The sequence below is a fragment of the Micropterus dolomieu genome, linkage group LG17 (assembly GCF_021292245.1).
Source record: "Micropterus dolomieu isolate WLL.071019.BEF.003 ecotype Adirondacks linkage group LG17, ASM2129224v1, whole genome shotgun sequence".
Classification (NCBI taxonomy): Eukaryota; Metazoa; Chordata; class Actinopteri; order Centrarchiformes; family Centrarchidae; genus Micropterus; species Micropterus dolomieu.
This window is the reverse complement of record NC_060166.1, coordinates 18,992,497-19,014,294: the sequence shown is the minus strand read 5'-3', so window position 1 is coordinate 19,014,294 and position 21,798 is coordinate 18,992,497. Positions and strand designations below refer to the sequence as shown.

At 41.0% G+C, this 21,798-nt stretch overlaps 1 protein-coding gene across 1 annotated transcript in view; it reads right to left on the bottom strand.

Moving 5' to 3' along the window:
- grm5b (glutamate receptor, metabotropic 5b) overlaps window positions 1–8,943 on the bottom strand; it is an 87,947-nt gene extending 79,004 nt beyond the window's left edge. Inside the window, exons 1-3 of the mRNA XM_046073661.1 lie at window positions 8,788–8,943; window positions 7,827–8,270; window positions 7,522–7,636 (exon numbers count right to left, since the gene is read on the bottom strand). Of these exons, the coding sequence (XP_045929617.1) occupies window positions 7,522–7,636; window positions 7,827–8,270; window positions 8,788–8,943 (715 nt within the window). The remainder of the gene's footprint in view (window positions 1–7,521; window positions 7,637–7,826; window positions 8,271–8,787) is intronic.
- Between the last annotated feature and the right edge of the window lie 12,855 nt (window positions 8,944–21,798).

Genomic DNA, 21,798 nt, shown 5'->3' with positions numbered 1-21,798 from the left:
ATCGTGTTATTCTTCTATATATATAGATATATTGCAATAAATTACAACATGCAGTCACATGCAAAGCTGAAAAGTCTTCTGCTTGCCCTCAGTGGAGCTCCGTCCTCCCCTTCTCGCTACTTGCTTTTTCTGCCCCCTGCTTTCTCATTGCAGCAAATTAGACAGTAAAATTTAAGACACAGAGACAGGTGGTTCTGTGTCTTTTCTAGCCTCTTTTACATCCCTCCCCTCTCACCCTTCCTCTATCCCTCTCAATTGCCATCCTCATCCTCTTGTCACTCTTATCAGGTCCATTACATGCAATTACATGTTCCTCCCTTTCCCCTTTCTCCCTTCCTTGTCTGTTTTCAAGCCCTTATTCCCTATGGTTCACCAACAGTAAAAATATACACATTATTAAGGAAATTGCATCCTCTTGCAGTCTCTTCCTATTCACCATGATCCCTCTCTTATTACCTTCCAGTTCTCCTTGATCCTCACCAATGCCACCGCTGGCCCATGTCACATCTGGAGTGCTACGACAATGTGCAGCTAAATGTCGAACACAGTAATACCCTGGGGCAGACATTTGTTTGACACTCATATTGTGTCAAACACAGAGGTAAACAAGATTACAGAATTACATAGCTAAAAGAGCACGCGCATAAACACAAATACAAAACTGCATGCATTAGCACATAGACATGCACAAACTCACAAACTGAGAGTTGTGTCTGTGTCAGTATCAAGTCTACATTATTAAGTAATTACTAAGTAAGAGTGACGTTACTGACAGATGTAAAATTAGACCTGCAATTAAAGGGGTAGTGAGTGATTATATTCCAGTACACTTTTTGTTAAATTCAGCTAATGTTACCTCAGGGTTTGCTAACTCTCTGTTTTGTGTGTGAAATCTGGTTTTCCTACAAAGCCCTGGCTCTGTAAATGAAAGACAAAGAAAGTGGTGTGGACCTTGCCACACAATACTGTTGCAGCCAATCAGCAACAGGTGGCATTTCATTCAAACATCCTGGACTCTAGGCACTGTGAAGAAGGAGAGATGGTGGAGAAACAGCCAAAGAGGAAAATGTCTGAAGAGTATAAACAGAGAAGAAAATTAGGTGATCAGGCAAGAGGGAAGGCGTGACGATGCTGGAGAAACTTCTGAGATTTGAAATTTTGGGGGAGGAGCTTCTGAGGAGGGGTGTATTTGTTTGGCAGTTGAGTTCAAATATCAACGGTCCAGAATAACTGACTCTCCCTTTAACAATTAATTTCATTGTTGATTAATCTGCCAATTATTTTCTCAATTAATCAGTTAATTGCTTCAAATCAAAAATAATAATCAAAAATGTCTGTAACTAGTGAAAACTGCCCGTCACAATTCCCTAAATCCCAAATGATCGTTCTGAAATTACTTGTTTTTTTAAACGAACAGTCTAAAACTCTTAAGATTTTCAAAGGTCAATTCACAAAGACTGGATTGCGACCGCTGACAGCACTATAAATTGCACTTGCCACTGCTATCTGCCCTGTCTCACTGTGCGATACACAAAAGATATTGTGCTAATAATATTACAGCACAAACACAGCAATAACGTTTTGCAGCTGAGCGCAATTTCTCCTTGTTTTGTGTGTGTTAAATGTTCATCTGCAATTTTCTCTAGTGGTCCCAGTAATATTTGTTCTTAATGTATACTTAAAGGTTCAGTGTGTAAGTTTTAGTGGCATCTAGCTGTGAGGTTGTGAATTACAACCAACTGCCCAGTCCAACACCACCCCCTACCATTTCAAAGAGCGTAGGACAGCTGGCTGACACAGCACAAAAGGTGTCCCTTCTGCGACAGCAGAGAGTAGCCAGTCAAGAAATGAGGTTTGTTTAGATAGATTTATTAATCATTATTGTATTTATTTAATTATTCGGTAAAACCATATGTTATTGCGACTTTGCCACTAACAAATAACATGGAAAACGTAAGCCAAGAGTGTGTAACACTGTCACTGTTTCTGCATCACAGTCCATTATAGACCAGAAAATAGATAAAGTTTTTACATTGACAAGGGGAACATGACAACACTGAAAACATGGATCTTATATTGCATTTGTGCCTATAGATCCTAAGAAATATTACACACTGAACCTTTAAGTTTAACTATGACCTGGATGACAAAGAACCTTCAGTGACTACCTTTAGTCTAAGTAACACATCATACAACATTTCAGTGACGTCTGACTCACTCTGTATTGAATATTTTGTCAGTGATTTGGGACGTTTTAACTGTGTGCTCCCCTCATATAGTATGTAATAGTGCAACAAAATCCCCAATTTTTCCCAAAACTTAGCTGCATACTGTGTTAAATTTTAAAACATCAGTACTATAACACAAAAACACACACACATACAGAGAAACAAACACTTGCATTAGTGCACACTGTTGACACTGATGCATGCAGCTGGTCATAAACATATGTACCCGTACAGGTGCAGCTAATAACACACCTGGTATAATAAATTATAGTCCTGTACATATATTCTCCAGTAAATTATTTTAACGTGTTTTACCATGGCAACAGCTCAGATGTTTCCCCCCTTAATGAGCCTGCTAACATCTTTGGCAATAGGAAATCTCTATTTACTACTCCCTCATGAAAAAGAATCTGGGCAGCTGGATGGTCGTTTATCTATCTTAGCAAAAGCCAATAAATGAATTTGCAGAACAAGAGTTCCAAAATCTGAGCCATATTAGTAGTAGTAGTCCTGTGACCCAGGCTTATTAAAAGACAGAAGAGATCTTGTTATATGGGAAACCACCAGAAACAGGCCCATGACCCACTTCGAATCTTCACCCTTAGGCAACACTGCCAAAGACGACGATGACAATTTGAGCAGATTCCGTGATTCTCCTCTTCCCCATTCATTATGCCTTTCTCTACACTGCCCTCTCCAACCCATCCCACTTTCATTTTCCTCAATCCTGCGAAGGCCATGACAGGTAATAGGCGCAGGGCATGTCATGCTCTAGAGACAGATAGAGTAGAGAGCGATAATGGAAAAACAAAGGGAGAGAAAACAGAGAAGGTGGGCGAGAGGGGGAATTAGTGGTGTCAGGATCGAAATTGCCTATAACAAATAGGAGAAAATAGGTTGTTTGTCTATGTGTGGCCCTGCGATGGACTGGTGACCTGTCCAGGGTGTACGCCGCCTTTCGCCCAATGTCAGCTGGGATAGGCTCCAGCCCCCCGCGACCCTGTACGCAGGATAAGCGGTTGACGATGGATGGATGGATGGAAATAGGAGAAAATAATGAAATTGAGAAAGACAAAAAGGGAGTGAGACTAAAAGAGGAAGAGGTGGAGAGAGCGTTGACGTCTTGATTTATTGAGAGATGGATCGAGTTCTGTTGGAGTGTGCTTGGGTAACACACGTCAAATTTTGTGTCAATAAAACCCATTGAGCTGAGGAGAAGAGTGAAACAAAGGAATGCTAAACTCAATGTTGTTGAGGATGATGATGATGTTAATTCTCCTCAGTTAAATACATACTGAACACTGAAACCCATTTGCACCTGTGTGTGTGAATTATTATTGGTTTGTGTTATGATTTGACTAACAGACTGATCAAAAAGTGAGATATTGTACAGAATGTGCACACATTTAATCCATACAGTACAGTGCATAAACATGCGAACACGCTGCCAAAGAACATTGGACATCACCTCCCTTCCCCTTCACAGCACCTAGTGAAACAGATGAGCACCTTCAGCTACAGGCTGGTCTCCCCAAGGTGCTCTACAAAGACTTGATCTCTGTATCTATTTTTTGTGTCTGATTTCTTTCTGTCTCACCTCTAATTTCTGTAGCGATTGACCCTATAGCTTGGAAACAAAATGATGATACCAAAAAGGAACTGATGGTGATCATAGATTATCTCACTTCTGGTGTGCTGCAGTTAATCTTATAATACTTCTAGGTTCATACTATTATGGCTTAATGAATTTCAATAAGCATTGGAGAACTGACAGATTCATACACACTCTCCACAATTAAAAAGAGATACTCTATAGACTCCTTTGAATTTCACGTTCATTGAAAAAGAAATGTCAAACCAACACATTATGTGCATATATTATGGCATGTAGGTTATTTACCTTCTTCCAGTGAGAAAGTAATACTCCCTGTCCCCCCTCCAATAATATTACTTCATTACTTCATTATAATTGCTAGGCTGATATTACATGTATTATTCAGTTTCTTGCGTATCAGTTTCTGTTGCCTCCAGATGCAAAATGTTAATGCAGAGAATTAATGAGTCTCTATAACCCCGCCCCCCATCTTTCTCTGAATCTGCAGCTCCTGTATGCTCACTTATCTATCCAAGGCACTCCACACACACACACACACACACACACACACACTTTGCACTCTGTCTTCTGCAGTTTTCTGGCACCATTATCATTGCTTCCCCCAGTCTCTCTTCATTCCTTGTCCCACCCCCCATTTTTCTTCTTCATTTTTCCCCTCAATAAACCCTTAATTTCATCTCTGAACCCCCTGTCCTTGTTGTCTCCCTTCATTCCTCCAATGCCTTCCCCATCCCTTGCCTCTCTCTCTCTCTCTCTCTCTGTTTCAGAGTGATTGTATTTGAGATGGCAGCGTCTGACCTTGAAGACCAGTTCCAAGGTCAAACCAGCCTGTCTGAGGAATTAGACCAATACTTTCCTGACAAACACACATATTTACACACACAAGCACTCTCTCAAACTACTATAAACATACACACACACACACACACACACACACACACACACACACTCTGGTCTCATGAGAAAAAAATAAAAATGTCACACTCAAGACAAATGTTATATCTGACACAATGTTGTTACAAATATGCAGGTTGATTTGTCTGTAACCCATCATGTACATAAACATATGTAGACAGATTTGCAAATATGTCTTCTGTCATCTACAAAGAAACCACAGTGAATCTTCAAATGAGAGAAGTAGTAGTATCATGTAAATTATAATATAATTCCACAAGGTTTATCAATCAATGTTGTCACTAGAGTTTAATGTGTTATATATATTTTTTTAATTTAACACAGAGCAACAATTACTTTTGGCAACAACAAAACAAGACTTGTGTATTGACGTAGGCTGTAAACCTCTGCAATGGAGGTGGTGAGTAAAATGGTATTATGACCAACAGTCACATTTACACTTACCGACCACTTTATAAGGTACACCTGTTCAATTGTTAACACAAATGCCTAGACGTGGTCAAGACAACTTGCTGAAGTTCAAACCGAGCATCAGAATATGGAAGAAAAGGGATTTAAGTGACTTTGAACGTGGCATGGTTGTTGGTGCCAGACGGGCTGGTCTGAGTATTTCAGAAACTGCTGATCTACTGGGATTTTCACTCACAGCCATCTCTAGGGTTTACAGAGAATGGTCTGAAAAAGAGAAAATATCCAGTGAGCGGCAGCTGTGTGGACGAAAATGCCTTGTTAATGTCAGAGGTCAGAGGCACAGCAGAATGGGCCGACTGGTTCAAGATGACAGAACTCAAATAACCGTTACAACCAAGGTATGCAGAATGGGAAGCAGATGGGCTACAGCAGCAGAAGACCACACCAGGTCCCTCTCCTGTCAGCTCAGAACAGGAAACCGAGGCTACAATTCACACAGTCTCTCCAAAATTGGACTAAAGAAGATGGAAAAATGTTGCCTGGTCTGGTCTCAGCTGCGACATTCAGCTTGTAGGGTCAGAATTTGGCGTAAACTACATGAAATCATGGATCTATCCTGCCTTGTATCAAAGGTTCAGGCTGCTGGTGGTGGAGTATTAATGGTATGGGGGATATTTTCTTAGCACAGTTTGGGCACCTTAGTACCAACAGAGCATAGTTTAAACGTGACAGCATACCTGAGTATTGTTGCTGACCATGTCCATCCCTTTATGACCACAGTGTACCCATCTTCTGATGGCTACGTCCAGCAGGATAATGAATCTTGTCACAAAGCTCAAATCTCAAACTGGATTCTTGAACATGACGATGAGTTCACTGTACTCCAATGGCCTTCACAGTCACCAGATCTCAATCCAATAGAGAACCTTTGGGATGTGGTGGCACGGGAGATTCGCATCATGGATGTGCAGCTGACAAATCTGCAGCAACTGCATGATGCTATCATGTCAATATGGACAAATGTCTCTTGTTCAAATATGCCACGAAGAATTAAGGTAGTTCTGAAGGCAAAAGAAGGTCCAACCCGGTACTGGCAAGGTGTACCAAAATACTTGAATTTCCCTTTCATTTGAGAACGATAACTGCTTATGTGAATTAAAACTAGAAAAAGGTATAAACTTTCAAGTTACAAGTAAGTTTACTGTTTTCAAGTGATCCATGTACAATTTGTTCTTTGTTTTAGAGTTTGACATCAGCTGCTGCATCATATAACACTTTTTGCCTATTTATAAACTTTATACACTCTTCTAATGCATTCCCAAAACACAATCAACAGACAAATATCTCTCTTACACTCACAAAACGTTCATACCTCAATTCAAATGCTGTTGTAATGCCCTCAGGCAATGCCAGAGGCCAGTATCTAGAGTCCTAAATGTGTGTGTGTGTGTGTGTGTGTGTGTGTTTATCGGTCTTTATCACACACACTTTCAGGTTTAACAAGCCTTCTCTCAGTGGACACACATCCAGGCACAGTTACTACATTGTCCTCCAGTTCATGTAGCTGTGACACTATCTCCCACCAGTAAACCAGCCAACCCAACTCAACCAACTTCAGAGTGAATGTGTGAATTAGTGAATAAGTGAGTTTCTACAGTAAATCTCCATCGGAAATTTGATCTCCTTGAAATGATGTTCTGTCTATAATATGCAAATCCTTACTATTATGCTCTCTGGCATAATGTGTGTCTCCCCTGCTATCCCCACATGCTTATTTCTGGCACCTGTTCTTGTGACCCCCATTCGTCTCCCTGTCCTCCAGCAATTACCTACTGATCTACACTGCTGTTTTTGGACACTACTTGTTCATCAACTTCTTGGCTTCATCTTTAACCTGGCTACAATAACTCCAATTTTATCACATTTACCTCTCTTTAAATCTCTTTACACACTTCTCCCTCCCTCTCTGCAGCACTGTTGCTATGACCGATTGCGTCAGTTCCTCTCTGCCTTGCCTTTCTCTTTCTTGTCTTTGCACTGAAAATACTCCTGTCTTTTTGGAAAGAAAACTTTTCAGCTTTTTCCTCCTTGGCTCCAATTTCTCAGAAAGTTCCTTTTTGTGAAGCATCACAAATTTCTTCACAATTGGACATATGTGAGCGATCAAGGTCTTTTTTTATTTAAGTCACTCTGGATAAGCTTTAGGTATATAAATGTAACGAGCAGCCAAGAAATCAGTATAATGAGGCAGAGACAGAGAGAGGAAGAAAGAACGAGAACATTTTAAAGAAGAGTCTGTATGTGCGTGTGTGAGCTTGGAAGAGGGGTTTTAAAGAGAGTGGGTGGTTGTACCTTCAGTGTGTATAGCAGACACGTAGCTCCAGTTGTATCTTTTGACAATGTCCACCATTGCTCTTGCCTGTTGGGCATCTGAAGGCACCACCCGCATAAAGTATTTATAAAGGCTCTGAAACAATGGAAATAAAATCATTGAGCATCTAGAACTTTCAAGTAGGTAATGGGTAATTCTACATAATTCAATTAAAGTTACATTAAAGTAGCAGTAATACATTCTCTCTCTTATTGATTCCCTGTAATATTTATGAGCCTATATCTGTACAACTACAATAACAGAAAAGAAAGGTACATGGTCTCACCTTATCGCTGAGGTCCATACTAGTGGCAGAGTAGGCAATCTGTGGTATGTTGAACAGCTGTAGAAGGTTCTGTACCTGGATGGCCACTGAGCTTGACCCCGGTCCAATCAAACCCACAATGGGTTTCTTCCCCCGCATTGGAGTGGCAGAGGGGTCTGCACACTTCATTGTTGCACCTCCACCTCCGGCTCCTCCTCCTCCCCAGGAACCTCCCCCACCCCACTCCTCGGCCTCATCGGAGGAGACCAGTGAATCCCGTATGAACTCAATGCTCTGCTCCAGAGCTACAGCCGAGTGCCAACAGGAGTCCCGGATCTCACAGCCCAGGCTGATGTTGGGAAGGATGAACGGGTCAGCGTTGATGCGGTCCAGTGTGTGCATCATGGCCTCCACCCTCTGGATGCCATACTGCTCTCGGACCGCGCCACACTTGCGCTCATGTACCTGCGTGGGGTGTACAGGTTGGAAGACTACATCAAATCTAATCAAATTGAACTGACATTTAGATAACAGTGTTGTCTAAATATTGACACATTTCAATGGGATAAACAGAAAGACACATAAGTGCTTCACTGTTGGACTAACATTGGTTTTATACTCACATGGCTGCTATGTTCAATGAGTCATTTTTCATGTTTGCAATTATCAATAATGAGAAAGCCCGAATGTCAGTGGGTGACTACAGGTTCCTGGGGCAACTAATGGAGGTTGAAGGTTCATGGATTAATAAGTACCCATTCTACAAATTGAATGTGTTCTTTGGGTCTGTACAACAGATCGGAAATTTGGCTAAAAATGATCTCCAATAATTTTTCTGATCATCATTTTATAGATATTCTGTCCAGGCAGCGTTACATAATGGAGGTCGATGAGAGTGGCATGAGAAAATATGCACAAAAACTGAATTCCTATAATTATGACACACAAACCATCATGCAGACACACACAGACACAGAATTACCTTGTCAGCAGGAGGCTGATGATGGACGGAGAACAGCGCTCCAATGATGATGTCACCAGGTATGTGTGCTACAACTCGACGTTCGTTGGACTGAGCAGAGTCAGCTTGATCAGACACCACCCAAATGGACAGAATTAGCAGCAGCCCAAAAATCATCTTGGTCCGTTCAGGTAACAACAACAAGGAGAAGCGGATCTTAAATGAGTTGTGTAGAGCTGTCACAGGAAACTACTTGTCCGAGAAACACTTTTCCTGGCCATGGCAAGAGCTTGTGGCACAGAGGAGTTTTTGAAAACGAAAGATTTTAATATATTCCTTTCTTCTGACTGGTCTTACTTCCTTTCAAGATGGGACCATCACTGCAACAGGTGCAGAGACAGATGCAGCGGTGCTACCTGGAAAATTCAAAAGAAAATGTGGGCTTAGTCTCATTGGATAAAATAACTTCAGGCTCCCCCAATTACAAATGTAGAGTTGATCTCCACATTAACAGGTAATAAACAGACATGTTGACATCAAACCTGTGGCCAGAAAAGACAAATTTTGGTCACATTTGGACATCTTAGTTGGTGCTGGACTTCACAAGTATGCTTGCCACATAGGCTTGTCTGTAGTTTAATAGTTTGATCTATTTACTTCTAAATAATCACAGTCTGTAAACACAATCTCCTGTCTTTACTTAAGCTTGACAGACCTTCAAAAAAACATTGTTTACCCATATGCATTTATAATCTTTGATTAAATAAGATTTTAATTCATCAGTTTGATATGGGCATCGTCTGTGGTATAATGTAAATTTATAATCTTAATGTATTATATTGTACACTGCATGGCAAAATGGGGAAATAAATTAAGAACTATTATGTGGGATTCTAATGTATTTTCCTAACCTCAGAGCAACAGGCAAACATGTTGGCAGATCACCACACATTTTTTTGTTAAACATAAGTAGTTTGGGTAAATCAGATCTTCAGTCAAGTTTAAGATTAAATCCAAACACCTTTCCTCTACAACCCATTTCCCTTCACACCTCATCTTTCCAGCTACTGCTGGTGAAGCAGGGAAAGCTGTGTAAAAAAATGCCCAAGCTCATATCTTTAACTCTCTCGACACTCTCTCCATTTGTGCACGCATTTCACAGCAAATGTCAATCTCAGCCTACTATTCCATAAGCCTACTTGATGTTTAATTGAAATCAGCATGCAAACTGTGCAAATGACATCAACATAATGACCACTGCATCGACCATTAAAGTGAGCAACACAATTTGCAATTACTGTTTGTTCTTAATGAAGCTTGATGTGATGACTAGAGTACTGGCTACAGACCAATACATTTGAAATATGTATGCAGACTTTACAGACACTGGCTTTAGCTTTACAGCCCTGCCCTGTTGTGCCCGGTGTCTACAGCACTAAATCACTGAGACTGAGCACAGTCACCATGGTCAACACTGTGTCAACATAATATCAACAAGACCACTGCGACATCGTATCACACCTCACAGCTGCTGTGAGGAATCTTTGTGTGTCTGAAGTTTTACACAGCACTCACTTGTTAAACTATAATACCAACAAGATCACATAAAGCCACTGGCCGTCCCATTTCTCATTTTAAATCCTTTTTGTTTTGGTCCTTGATGATTAACTCTCACTGTTGAAGAGCCATTGTGAGTACCAAAAAATCCATCAGCACACCGTATGTCATTCCCTAAGTGTCTGCCCATTTACTCTAACAAAATCAAACTGGGTATGTTATACCATTTTCTCCCACAGCTTTAATTGTATTACTTTTACACTGGCTTTTGGGTGTTCTCTCCAAATTGGGCCCCCTTGTATCGTTCTCATTACAGTTTAAACTGTTTTTAAAAGACTGAAACAAAGACTACTATACAACCTTTGGCAAAAACTGAGCAGTCAGAGACTTGTGCACATGCATTGTTATTATAAGTTAAAGAATGAATTGCAAACAGACGTTAGATAAAAAGGAAGAATGCCCTTTACAAAATGTGGCAAAGTCAGCAAGTGGATGATTCAAACGTACATACAGGAGACAATCTAGGTATAAGAAATATACCAAGCATACAGTGTTTAAGAGTTTGTCAAATAGGAGGAACGTCAGTTTCTTCCCCCATGTAAAATTTGACATGGTCATCCCTCTGCATTAATAGGCAAGTCTTATAATTTGCTTTACCTCAGAGCTACACAAATACTTTCCTGCAATGGAGCTATTTAATTGACCATAAAAAGCAGGGGGCTGTGACAGTTTAGACAGCAGAGTATGGCATCCACTGCTTATACAAAACAGGATCAAGGTCACGACAGGGAAGATGGAGTGGAGGGAAATACAGAAATAGAGGGAAAGAAACAGATCACATTAGATGAAAAGACAGAAAGAGGGAAGATGGAGAGAAAAGAGGAAATAGAAAGGTAGGGGAAGAAAGAGAAAGGGGAAGTGTATGGAGAAAGAGGTAAGATTAGAAAGACAGAAATAGAAAGATAAGAAAGGACACAGAAGAAGCAGAGAGTGATGAAAAGAGGCATCAGGGACAGAGAGCCTCACTGAACGTAATTAACGTGACAGTGTCATGATGGCAACAGGGCTAACTGCTGCTCCAATAATGAACAAATCCAGCAAATCTCAGCTCTCGCTCACACACACACACACACTCTATCAATGATGCAATTGTGTCTCTTTCTCCCATTCTCCCTATCCACTTGCACAACAAGTAACAAAGATAACTCTCCTCACTTAAAATGTCTCTGCTAACTATATTCATACATACTTTCCAACTCACCAAAATTTATTTCAACACACATTTCTCTCTGCCCTAGGCAAGCCACTGTTTCATTAGCAATCATCCAGTATGTCTCCCTCACAATCCTCCAGTATGTCTCCCTCACGCACTCACTCACATACATGCTGTGTCTCTCTGTCGCGCCCCCCCCCCCCCCCCCCCCCCCCGTGTCGTTCTCTTGTTGTGTGGCCCCGACTATAGCTGAAAAGAAAATCAAATCAAATCCTCATTCCCTAAACAAACATCTCACACACGCCATTAGGCATTTATATCTCTAGTTCTAACCACACTTTGCGCAAGGGCATTATAAAACCCTCCAAATCAACTTTTACACAGACATAAACACACAATGTAGACAGAGACAAACAAACATTCTTATTTCGGTCTTACTTTAACTCAATGAGTTTCATTAGTGCTGACACACAATGTTTAATGTGTTGAGAAAGCATTTAATTTACTGCACATTTAAAAGGGAAAATAACAATTAAAATGTATTAAAAAGAATCCCTGGTGCGCAAACACATTTATTTTCTCCAGCTTGTTCTGTGTGACGCACAGACATTTGTGTTTGTAATTAATGATGGGGCAGGGGGCAGCGTCTGGAGCTTTCAAAATAGATTGTAGCTGCTCTTTTCATAATCTGAGCAGCTTGATTTTGACTGTAAAAAAAAACTGCACTGACTGCATATTTTAATTGGTTAAAATGGGGGCGGGGGTCCCAAAGACACATATCAGGACACACACTGACTACAATTGTTCACCACATATGTTGAAACACACAGACATAAATAGGCTACACAGATCTTTACATGATACAACATGTCCATGTCTTTCTGTGGATATAAGACATACCAACTTTAGATTACAGTAGAAAACTCAGGGGCATGAATGTTCAACAGAAACACAGAGCACACAGGCACTATCAACTGATGCCATATCATAGTGTCAAAATAAAATGGGTCATGCTGCTTTTTCTGTTGTGTGCACAATTTAAGAAAGCAGCAATATTTTGGGGAACTTCAGTTATTCGGGGAAGGCTTTTGCTGAGTGGGCATGTGACAAATGTGTCTCCATGTGCCTCCACATGCCTCTTGTTCCCAAGTGGACAGAGGTACTTTTTTTTGCACCTGAGCCCCAGGAAACATCATGTTTCCCAACAAGGTAATTTTCATCATCACTAATTGCTGTCTTGTTTCTAGAATTATCTAAGTGCCACTAGAAGCTTGTGCTCAGACATCTGACATCATTAGGACTAGGAGACGCCAACACATAACATCCAGATTTGTACTTCCATAGCTCTCCATAGAAAGTGACATCTCTTGTGTTACTCTTCCCAACTGCTACAGCCAATTAGATTTTGTCAGTCTATCTAGTTAAACATGTCTAAATAAATAAATAAAGGTATGATATACTGAATGACCTTCTCACAATAGAGGACATGAAGATGTCAAACACAATCAGAATCTCTCTGAAACCAATCAGAAATCCAAAAAGTATGTCACTGTAAACCTGCTGTAGTGTAGCCTACTGCTGACTATATGGTGCCTCAATAATGCTCATATAGTCATTGTCGCCAGGGAGTGCCAACACCGTAAGACCATACCTGCTGCAGCGTCACATCAGACAAGGTGTGACATAGCTGCGCCTGCATAACTCCTCCAAACAAGCTCTGACCTTAAACCACTTCATTCTGAAATGTTTCAACTGGGACTCGCAGCCTACACTGGTAATTCAATCGTCGGTTTTCAGCGACTTCATTATTATACTGCTTTTTATCTATTGTGGTTTCGTTGATGTTCCTATAGGGTCCCTTTAAAAATAATTCATTGATTAGTGTGATATTTGGTAAACCCCTAATTAATCACTGACATACACGCAGAGCGCCTGGTCAAACCGCCTCTCTCCAAGGAGAAATAAAACCCAGAGACGACAACAACAATGACTGGCGCAGCGCTGCATCCGTCATCCGCAATGGGAGATCAGAGTCCATCATTCGCACCGAATCAAACACACATGCACACGATTTTATTACAAGCGACTGGTGCAAAGCATGACAGAGACACCGTCTGAAATGAACATGTCTACAGCATGCACTGATGAAAACCGGGCTTCTGATCCCTCTCTCTCTTATTGGCATCTCCCATACGTCTCCCAGTGATGGCTGCACTCTTTAACTAGGACACTGTTACGGGATATAACCTTATAATATAATCCAAGGATAACTAGTCCGGATTTAACTGCAACTAAGTGCCTTTAGGAATATTGCAAAACAGTAGGCAAATAACATAATATAATAAAGGTGCGACAAAATCACTCTGAGCAGAATATAAAGTAGGGTAGACGGGATAAGTCTCTGTAGACATATTGCATGGAGCTTTCACTAAGGGTGCATTTCTGCAAAATTTTAACAGTAAGCCTTACCTTATAGGAACCTATGTCTATCTGACGTCGCCGGCACGGTCCCGCTTGCTGATCAGGTTGCAAGTTACAATCACAGAGAGAAAAGATACTGCCGATCATGTGTTGGTAGTCCAATGTCAAACCCTCCGGAGCTGCCCCTGATTGCTGTGCAGTTTCAGAGCTTCCTCCGTTTTCTAGTCACGCACACCTGAGTCTCTCTCCGAACACCTCTCTCCTTCATCCCACCCCTTTTCCTCTCCTCTGCCCCCCCCCCCCCCCCCCCCCCCCGACACATACACACACACCCCCAACCCCACCTCTGCTACCCGCTCCTATTTCCCCTCTCCAAAATGTACCTCTCTCCAATTTTATTTAACCTTTTACTTAACCCCCCACCTTTTCATTTCACATCCACTTCTTTTCTCTTTTCTTGTATTTGGCTGTTGAGTTAAGCTCTGGAGAATGTGCCTTTAAACAGGTCATGCGATCTGTTTTTTGAACATTTCTTTCGCCTCGTCTATCTTGCCTTAATCCCCTGTCCTTCCTCTTTCTACCTGATGTGGTGAGAAGTGAGGAAAAACTATAAAACCTTGCTCGAAAGAATAGACAAGCTAGCAGCTGGTGTGCAGTTTAATACAATTTAGACGTGACACCTGTGCAGCGCGATTCAGCCAATCTGAGCTGAGGATCGGTTTCTCGACACCTTCGCTCCCATTCTCTCTAATGTAAATAGGACTTACTGGCATGACCATAATTGTATGGTATTGTCAAAGCGTTCCGTAGGACTGGGGTGCCTATATTAAATCACGCCAGCGGAGGGAACAGGCAGATGGAAACATAGCCTAATCTACAAAGAAAAGAAACACAGCGACAAAAACTGTGCAGTGTGATGGTCAAACCGAGATCATTTGATTTTTGTGATTGCTGGTGATCTGTCTTTGCCTGCTTGTTTCTGCCTCACATGTTTTTTGTTTTCATCACCCATCTCGACTGTCTTTGTTCTCTGTTGGCCCCTTTGTCTTTTACTTAGCCTACAATAAATCCTGCACTTACAATTTTCAATTTAAATAAGCCTTTTGGTAGATGGACGCAAAGCCGTATTCATTGCAAAGGCTGCTACATTTCTCCATGCTCCATGAATGGCCTCATGTGTAGCATGAAGGTGGAGTGTCTGTATCTACTGTATCTCCCCTGTCTGATCAAATAGACATCAGAGGTGACACTCGGCTGGGATAACGATGCAGTGGAGGAGATCGATAACATTTGAAGTGTCATAGTGGTCACAGGAGTAAAGAGCCATTAATCCGGGCCTATACAGCTCGCCTGGCGTCCAACTTAAAGACCCACGGAAATCAAATCAATAAAGAAAGAAAAAAATCAATACAAATCTAATGGAAACATCCTTCTCCCCCTGCGAACGTCTGCAGCCTTATAACACTGACACTAACTGCCATTACCAGCACTGACTGGCTAGGTTTTTCACTAAAATAGACCTGTTTGTTTGTCTTTTATGACAAGACAACTTTTAATTTGTATGAAATATATTTAAAAAAATTTATTACATAAAATACCGTTTTACAATTATTTTTATTTCACTTTAATAAATAATAGAAAACATAATGTTCTTGTGTTTTATTAAGCTTGTATTATTTTATCAATACAGACGCCTGTCAAGATATAAAAGCACAATACAAAAATGGCATGCTATTATGGGTGTATTGTATGATGGAAACCTCTCTTGTGCTTTACTTAGCCTAACTCTGGGGAATTTGTTTGGAAATGTGACTCACTCAGATATGAAAGCAATGGGCTAAACAGCATTTCCTTGGGGGGGGGGGGGGGGGGACTTTAGTGATAGGCTGCAAAACGTTACATAAAGCTTGCAGTAGAAGAAACTCTAGGACATCAAGGATTTCATACGTGCTGTTAGGTCGCCATCAGCTCTCCCAAAGACCCAGGTTTGCTTCTAGAAATATGTAAAGGAAGCATCTGAGGAAGCGTCCCCCTGTTGTAGTCACTTTGAGGTGCATTCCCATACATGAACTTGGCTGGTGTAGGGAGAATCGGAGCATGCGCAATTGTCTTTACCCTAAAACTACATATTTCCCTTCATGAGATCGAGAGAAGTTAAGAGTCACGTAGCCTACCTTTTTCTTGCAGGACAGTTGAATGCTCCTGGAGAAACACAGCATCCCTCACGCGTCCATCAGAGCATCATGCTGTCAGTGGGTAATCTACTTTTTCACTATGGCAACAGATAAACCCTGTCCTGCCCTCTCTCTCTCTCTCTTCGTTGCGCCACGAGCTCAAATGAGGAGGCTCCGTTCGCGTCACAGGTCATCCACTCTCTCTCTCTCTCTCTCTCTCGAAGTCACACCTACCTCCAAGATACCATCTGGAGATACTGATAGAGAGTAGCCCGAGAGGAAGAACGAGAGATCAAGGGAGACACGGAGAGGAGAGTATGGGATAGAAGGGAGGTTTAGAGCTTGGCTATGACAAGGCTTGGATTAATTTGCCAGCCAAATGCATTTGGGATTAGTAGACCATTAAAAGAGCATAGACACACACACAACTGCACACATTCACACACTGTCTTTCTCACACACACATGCCGCTTTATCTGATGCAGTGATAGCCTTACTAACCCTGACCTCTCTCTCCCTCTCTCTCTCTCTCTCTCTCTCTCTGTTTCACTTTTCTGGGTTAGTTTTAACACAAACAAATGGGCCAAAAACACCAGTGCACATGCATACATAAACAAACACAGACTTTCACACACACACACACACACACACACACACACACTGGTCAAAATAATGTTTTGTTGAGGTAGTAAACCCAGGTTACATCCCACTTTTAGGTTTCCAAGAGCCTTAAAAAAAAATAGAATGAGAGTTAAAATCCCCTAAGCTCAATTACCACCCAGGCAAAGTGGCCAACTGCCACAGGGCCCCAGATCCTCAGGGGGCCCAAATAGGTTGACTTTGTGGCAATTAGCTATCAGTGATTTGAAGTGCCTTGAGGCAACTAGTGCAATTTTATTTTACTTTTCTCATTTTGATGTCTTGTAAAGGGGCTATGTGTCAAAGTTAGCTAGCTTTCTTACGTTTAACATCTCAGTTGATATCATTCTTGCCTGTTGTATTATCTTAAATATATTAGCATAAGCATTTGTTAATGCTCACAATCTCACAAGAACATTGGCGTCTCAAACACAGAAAAAAAAAAAATTCATCACACAAAAAATAGAGAAGAAGAAGAAGCACTCAACAGTGTACTTATTTTTTAAGTGTTAAAAATAAAGGTTAAAACATTGGGGACTCAAAATTGGCCCACAGCTCACTTTTGGCCACAGGTCCTAGTGGGCCAATCCAGTCCTGAAATTGCCAAGAACAAAAAGTTACAGCATATGTACGATCAGGTAAATTTTCATTGTGAGCTAATTTAAGCTGGTTAGGATATGCTGTGAGTGTGCTGTCACGCCAACTTTGGAGGATCCAGTCTCTGAATTAAGATGCAGCATAATCCTTCATCTGCTCATTGATAAAGTTGTCTATCGATGTGTCTCCGTCAACATATAAATGGATCCTTGTACACAATATTAAGAATTTCCTTGATCAAACACACAGACATCAACAATGCTTAGAGACATTGTGTTCTTGATTTTCAGAGCAGTGTAAGACGGATGAAATAACAGAATCATCTGGGGTCATATTTCCATCAAAATCAACAACAATCAGCCAATTGATCAGTTTTCGATCAATTTCTCTCATTTGATGCTAGTGAAACTGTCTCTCTCACACAAACACAAACACACACATTTAACATTTTAATCACTGAAAAGGACACATGAAACTTCATTGATGCAAATTTGGATCAATAAGTGAATGAATATTGAAACATTCATAGAGCAGAGTGTGTCCAAACATGGAGAATTGGATTGAAAGGTATGTTAGATGAAAATAATCATGTTTGTGTGTAATCTGACACTGTTAAGCAGAGTGTGTGGGCTACAGTGGAGCACATCACATAGCGACAGGTCCCCTGGTTGGAAGAAAGTAAGATTAAAATGACAAAGCAACCGCTACAAGGACCCCATATAAAACATACCTGTCTGTGTGTTTGTGTATAACTGGTGTGTAACTATGTACAAGTGTGCAGCACATGTCTATAAACATCTATAGGGTAAAATTATCTTTTTACCACACTCCTACGCAAATCACAAGCATAACAGAGTCAGTGTCACAGTAGGCAAATCAATTATTCAATGGCATTTCAAAATAACAGTTGATACCCATGGTTACCATAGACACATAGCTGATTTCCAGGGTTGTCACTTGGCTGTGATATTCCCACACTAAGTAGGACAAATACAGGAAAAAAATACTACCACATGATGCCAAAAGAGAAACGAGAACGTCAGTTACGAAACATTCACTTTGTACGAAGCGTTGTATAAAAGAAGATTGTGGCTCTAATGTCACTTTTTTTGTTTTACGTGAACTAAACAACAAGATTGTGACATGTGGTGAACATTCACCATGTGGTATTTAATTCCTAATGAGCCTAATTTTCTTGACTGTCTCACTCATGCCATCACCAGGTATTTAAATATTTTCGTGATTTACATTTAGGCCAGACAGTATGCCTAACATGTCACAAATACAAATTGCATGTGAGGTTTTGACACAGGAGGCAGATCTGTCCACCTACTTTAACGGTATGCAATTTGTGTTGAATCTAGTTGAAACACACTGTAATCAAGTAAAAAAAACCTTACCCCATTGGCAGATTTATACCTAATTCTAAAATGATTGCGTGGGAAAAAAACACATGACTCCCCCTCAAAAGAGAAGTCCACTGATACAGATGTGGGTTTAGTATGTAATCTAACATAACGCTGGGTTTATTTGTCACATTTTATGCAGAGAAAGGCAAATTCAAAGCATTTTTAAAAAAGGGAATATGTCCTCAGTTCCTCCACACAGGGTGTTCCACAGTCTGGGTGCACACGAACTAAAAGCAGCCGCAGTGTCGACGTTAACTGTCAGCCCGGGTTGACAAGCTGTCACAGTGTCTCTGACTACCAGGACGCCCCGATAACAGGGACAACACAGACTGGGGATGCCGCAGACGAATGTGAATTTCTCCCTGCAGAAATGAAAAAACTAAATTCTCAAAGTCCCAGTGAAAAGGGAGCCACTCCTAAAATATGTATTTATCTTAGCTGCAACTAATGTTTTGTATTATTGATTAATTTGCTTCCATCCATCCATCCATCCATCCATCGTCAACCGCTTGTCCTGTGTACAGGGTTGCGGGGTGGCTGGAGCCAATCTCAGCTGACATCGGGCTAAAGGTGGACTAAACCCTGGAAAGGTCGGCAGTCGATTAATCTGGTTATTTTTCTCAATTGATCAATTAACCGTTTGGTCTAAAGAATATCACCAAAAATGCCTATCACATTATTTCCAGAGCCAGATGTTTGTTGTCTTGTTTTGTCTGATCAGCAGTTGAAACCCCAAATATACTCAATTTACTGTCACAGAAGACTAAGAGATCCAAAAATGTAAATGCTCTGTATCACGCCTTAGTCTTAGACTTTCAACCACTCAAAGTGCTGCTAGCAGCACTTTGAGTGGTTGGAAGACATTGCATTTACCCATTCACACACATTCATACACTGAGCCTATGGCTCAAACAGAAATTGGGGGGTTCAGTATCTTGCCCAAGGACACTTCGCCATGGAGCCTGGAGGAGCCAGGGATTGAACCGCTGATCCTCCGATTAGGGGACAACCTGTTCTACCTCCCAAGCCAGAAAATATCCAGAAATGTAAATATCTGCAAAATATTCACATTTGAAAAAATAGTTGCAGATAGATTTTCTGCCAATCAACTAATTAATTAATCTAAAAGCTTAGTACTAAAAGTATTTAGTTTAGTATTTAGTACTAAAAGCTCTACCTCGCTTTCTGTCTAGATGCAGGTGAGGAGCCACAGAGTCACAAATCAGGAGGTCATAACCTTCATACCATATCTCTGATTCTGAGACCCCCCACACACACACACACAGACACACACACACATACACACACGGCACATTTTATTTCCTCCAGTGCACACACACACTCATGATCAACACTTACATAGAGTTAAACTGACACTTTTCTCCTTTCATCACTCCTGTGAGCCAGCTGTTGCCCTGTTTTTCATTGAATACAAAACTGGTTATGTGCAGCTCCACCTGTTTTCAAGATTGGACTGAAAAGCTGATTTTCAGATTTTCTAGCTAAGAGACAAAATTATCTCCTCGGGCAGCAAGGTGCAAATTATGTCTCTCTCCGGTAGTAGAATTATCTTTCATCTGTGCAGGGCAGTGGAGAGGATTTCAATATGAATAAGCTTTCTGAAATGAAAAACAAGTAAAATAATGATAAGAAACACCACAGGCTGGTCACATCATCAGTATTCTCCTTTCTCTCCTGTCTCATTACAAGCGATGAGGAAACTCTTACCTGTTTGTAGTAACCATGCTGTGGTAGGCAGTAGCCCTGTTGTTGTTCTGTTTCAGGCAATAAATAGGCCATGCTGCCCTCTTGTGTCTGGCTGGGACAAAAAGAAGACGTGATTAATGAGAAAGTCTCGATCAAGCATCCAGGCATCATTCCGATGATGTCACATGGTTGTAGAAATATTCAGGGGTTACTCGGGTAAACTGCTGTTAAGAGCTTTACATGAGGTACAATTCTCAGTAATTTCAAAGAAAAAGCCCTTTCTCTCTCTCTCTCTCTCTCTCATACACACACACACACTGTCTGCCGAGGAGCCCTGTGGGCAGGTTCATCCTGTGATGGTCATTACTGTGCGCTCCATTGCGTTCCTGCGGCGGGATAAGCTGCACCCCGTGCCTGGCTACAGCAGCATGTGACCGGCTTGTGATCCCCAGGTTTGAGCATATGACTTTCTGCCCTGAGCCCGACTGTACCGGGCTGCAGAACTTATGGAGGGAAAGCCCATATGGGGGGGGGGTGAAACTCTCTCTCTCTCTCTCTCTTTTGAAGCCTAATGTGTAATAAATGTGTTGCATTGATTTGATATTTCTATATATATATTTGATATATATATATTTGATATAATCTTATGAGTACACACAAGCCACAACAAGGATTCGTTGATGTTTTATATCAAAGGTTCCTCATGTTGTCCATTTTGTTTATTTCATTGTTCTGCTTAGAGTGATTTTACCCCAGCATTTGATTATTTTGATGACAATATTTTACTAGAAAATATGTTTGCTGAGGCTAGATGAACAGTCCATTAAATTGTTAGGAGTATTTGACTGAACTCAGGCAGGAGTTTCCAATGGTTCCCAATCAAGTGCTCTAGGTGTCCCGCAACCTGCTGATTAGACTATTTTATATGCTATAGGTTAACCTGTCCATTGCAAATCTAAAGTCTGCTTTTGACCATTCGGTTGGACAGTCCTCCATAACTGATATAAGGGAGTATTATTTATCTATAAGGCTCAACTACAAGAAGTGCATCATTATGAACAGTACTTACAATGTCAGGTCACAGGATATTTTAACAATGGCTGTGACACATGTTTAAACTGAGCTTGGAAAAACTTATTTCACATACTCATTGCTCCCCACAAATTGAATCAGCTGCAAAAAACTTTCTTTTGCTTGAGGATTTTTAAAGAACTCAGATATTTGCATTTCTTCATGTAACGTGTGTGTGTCAATTTCTGTGGCTGTCCATACCTAAACTGTATATTTATTCTGGTACACAGGTCTTGCTTGAATC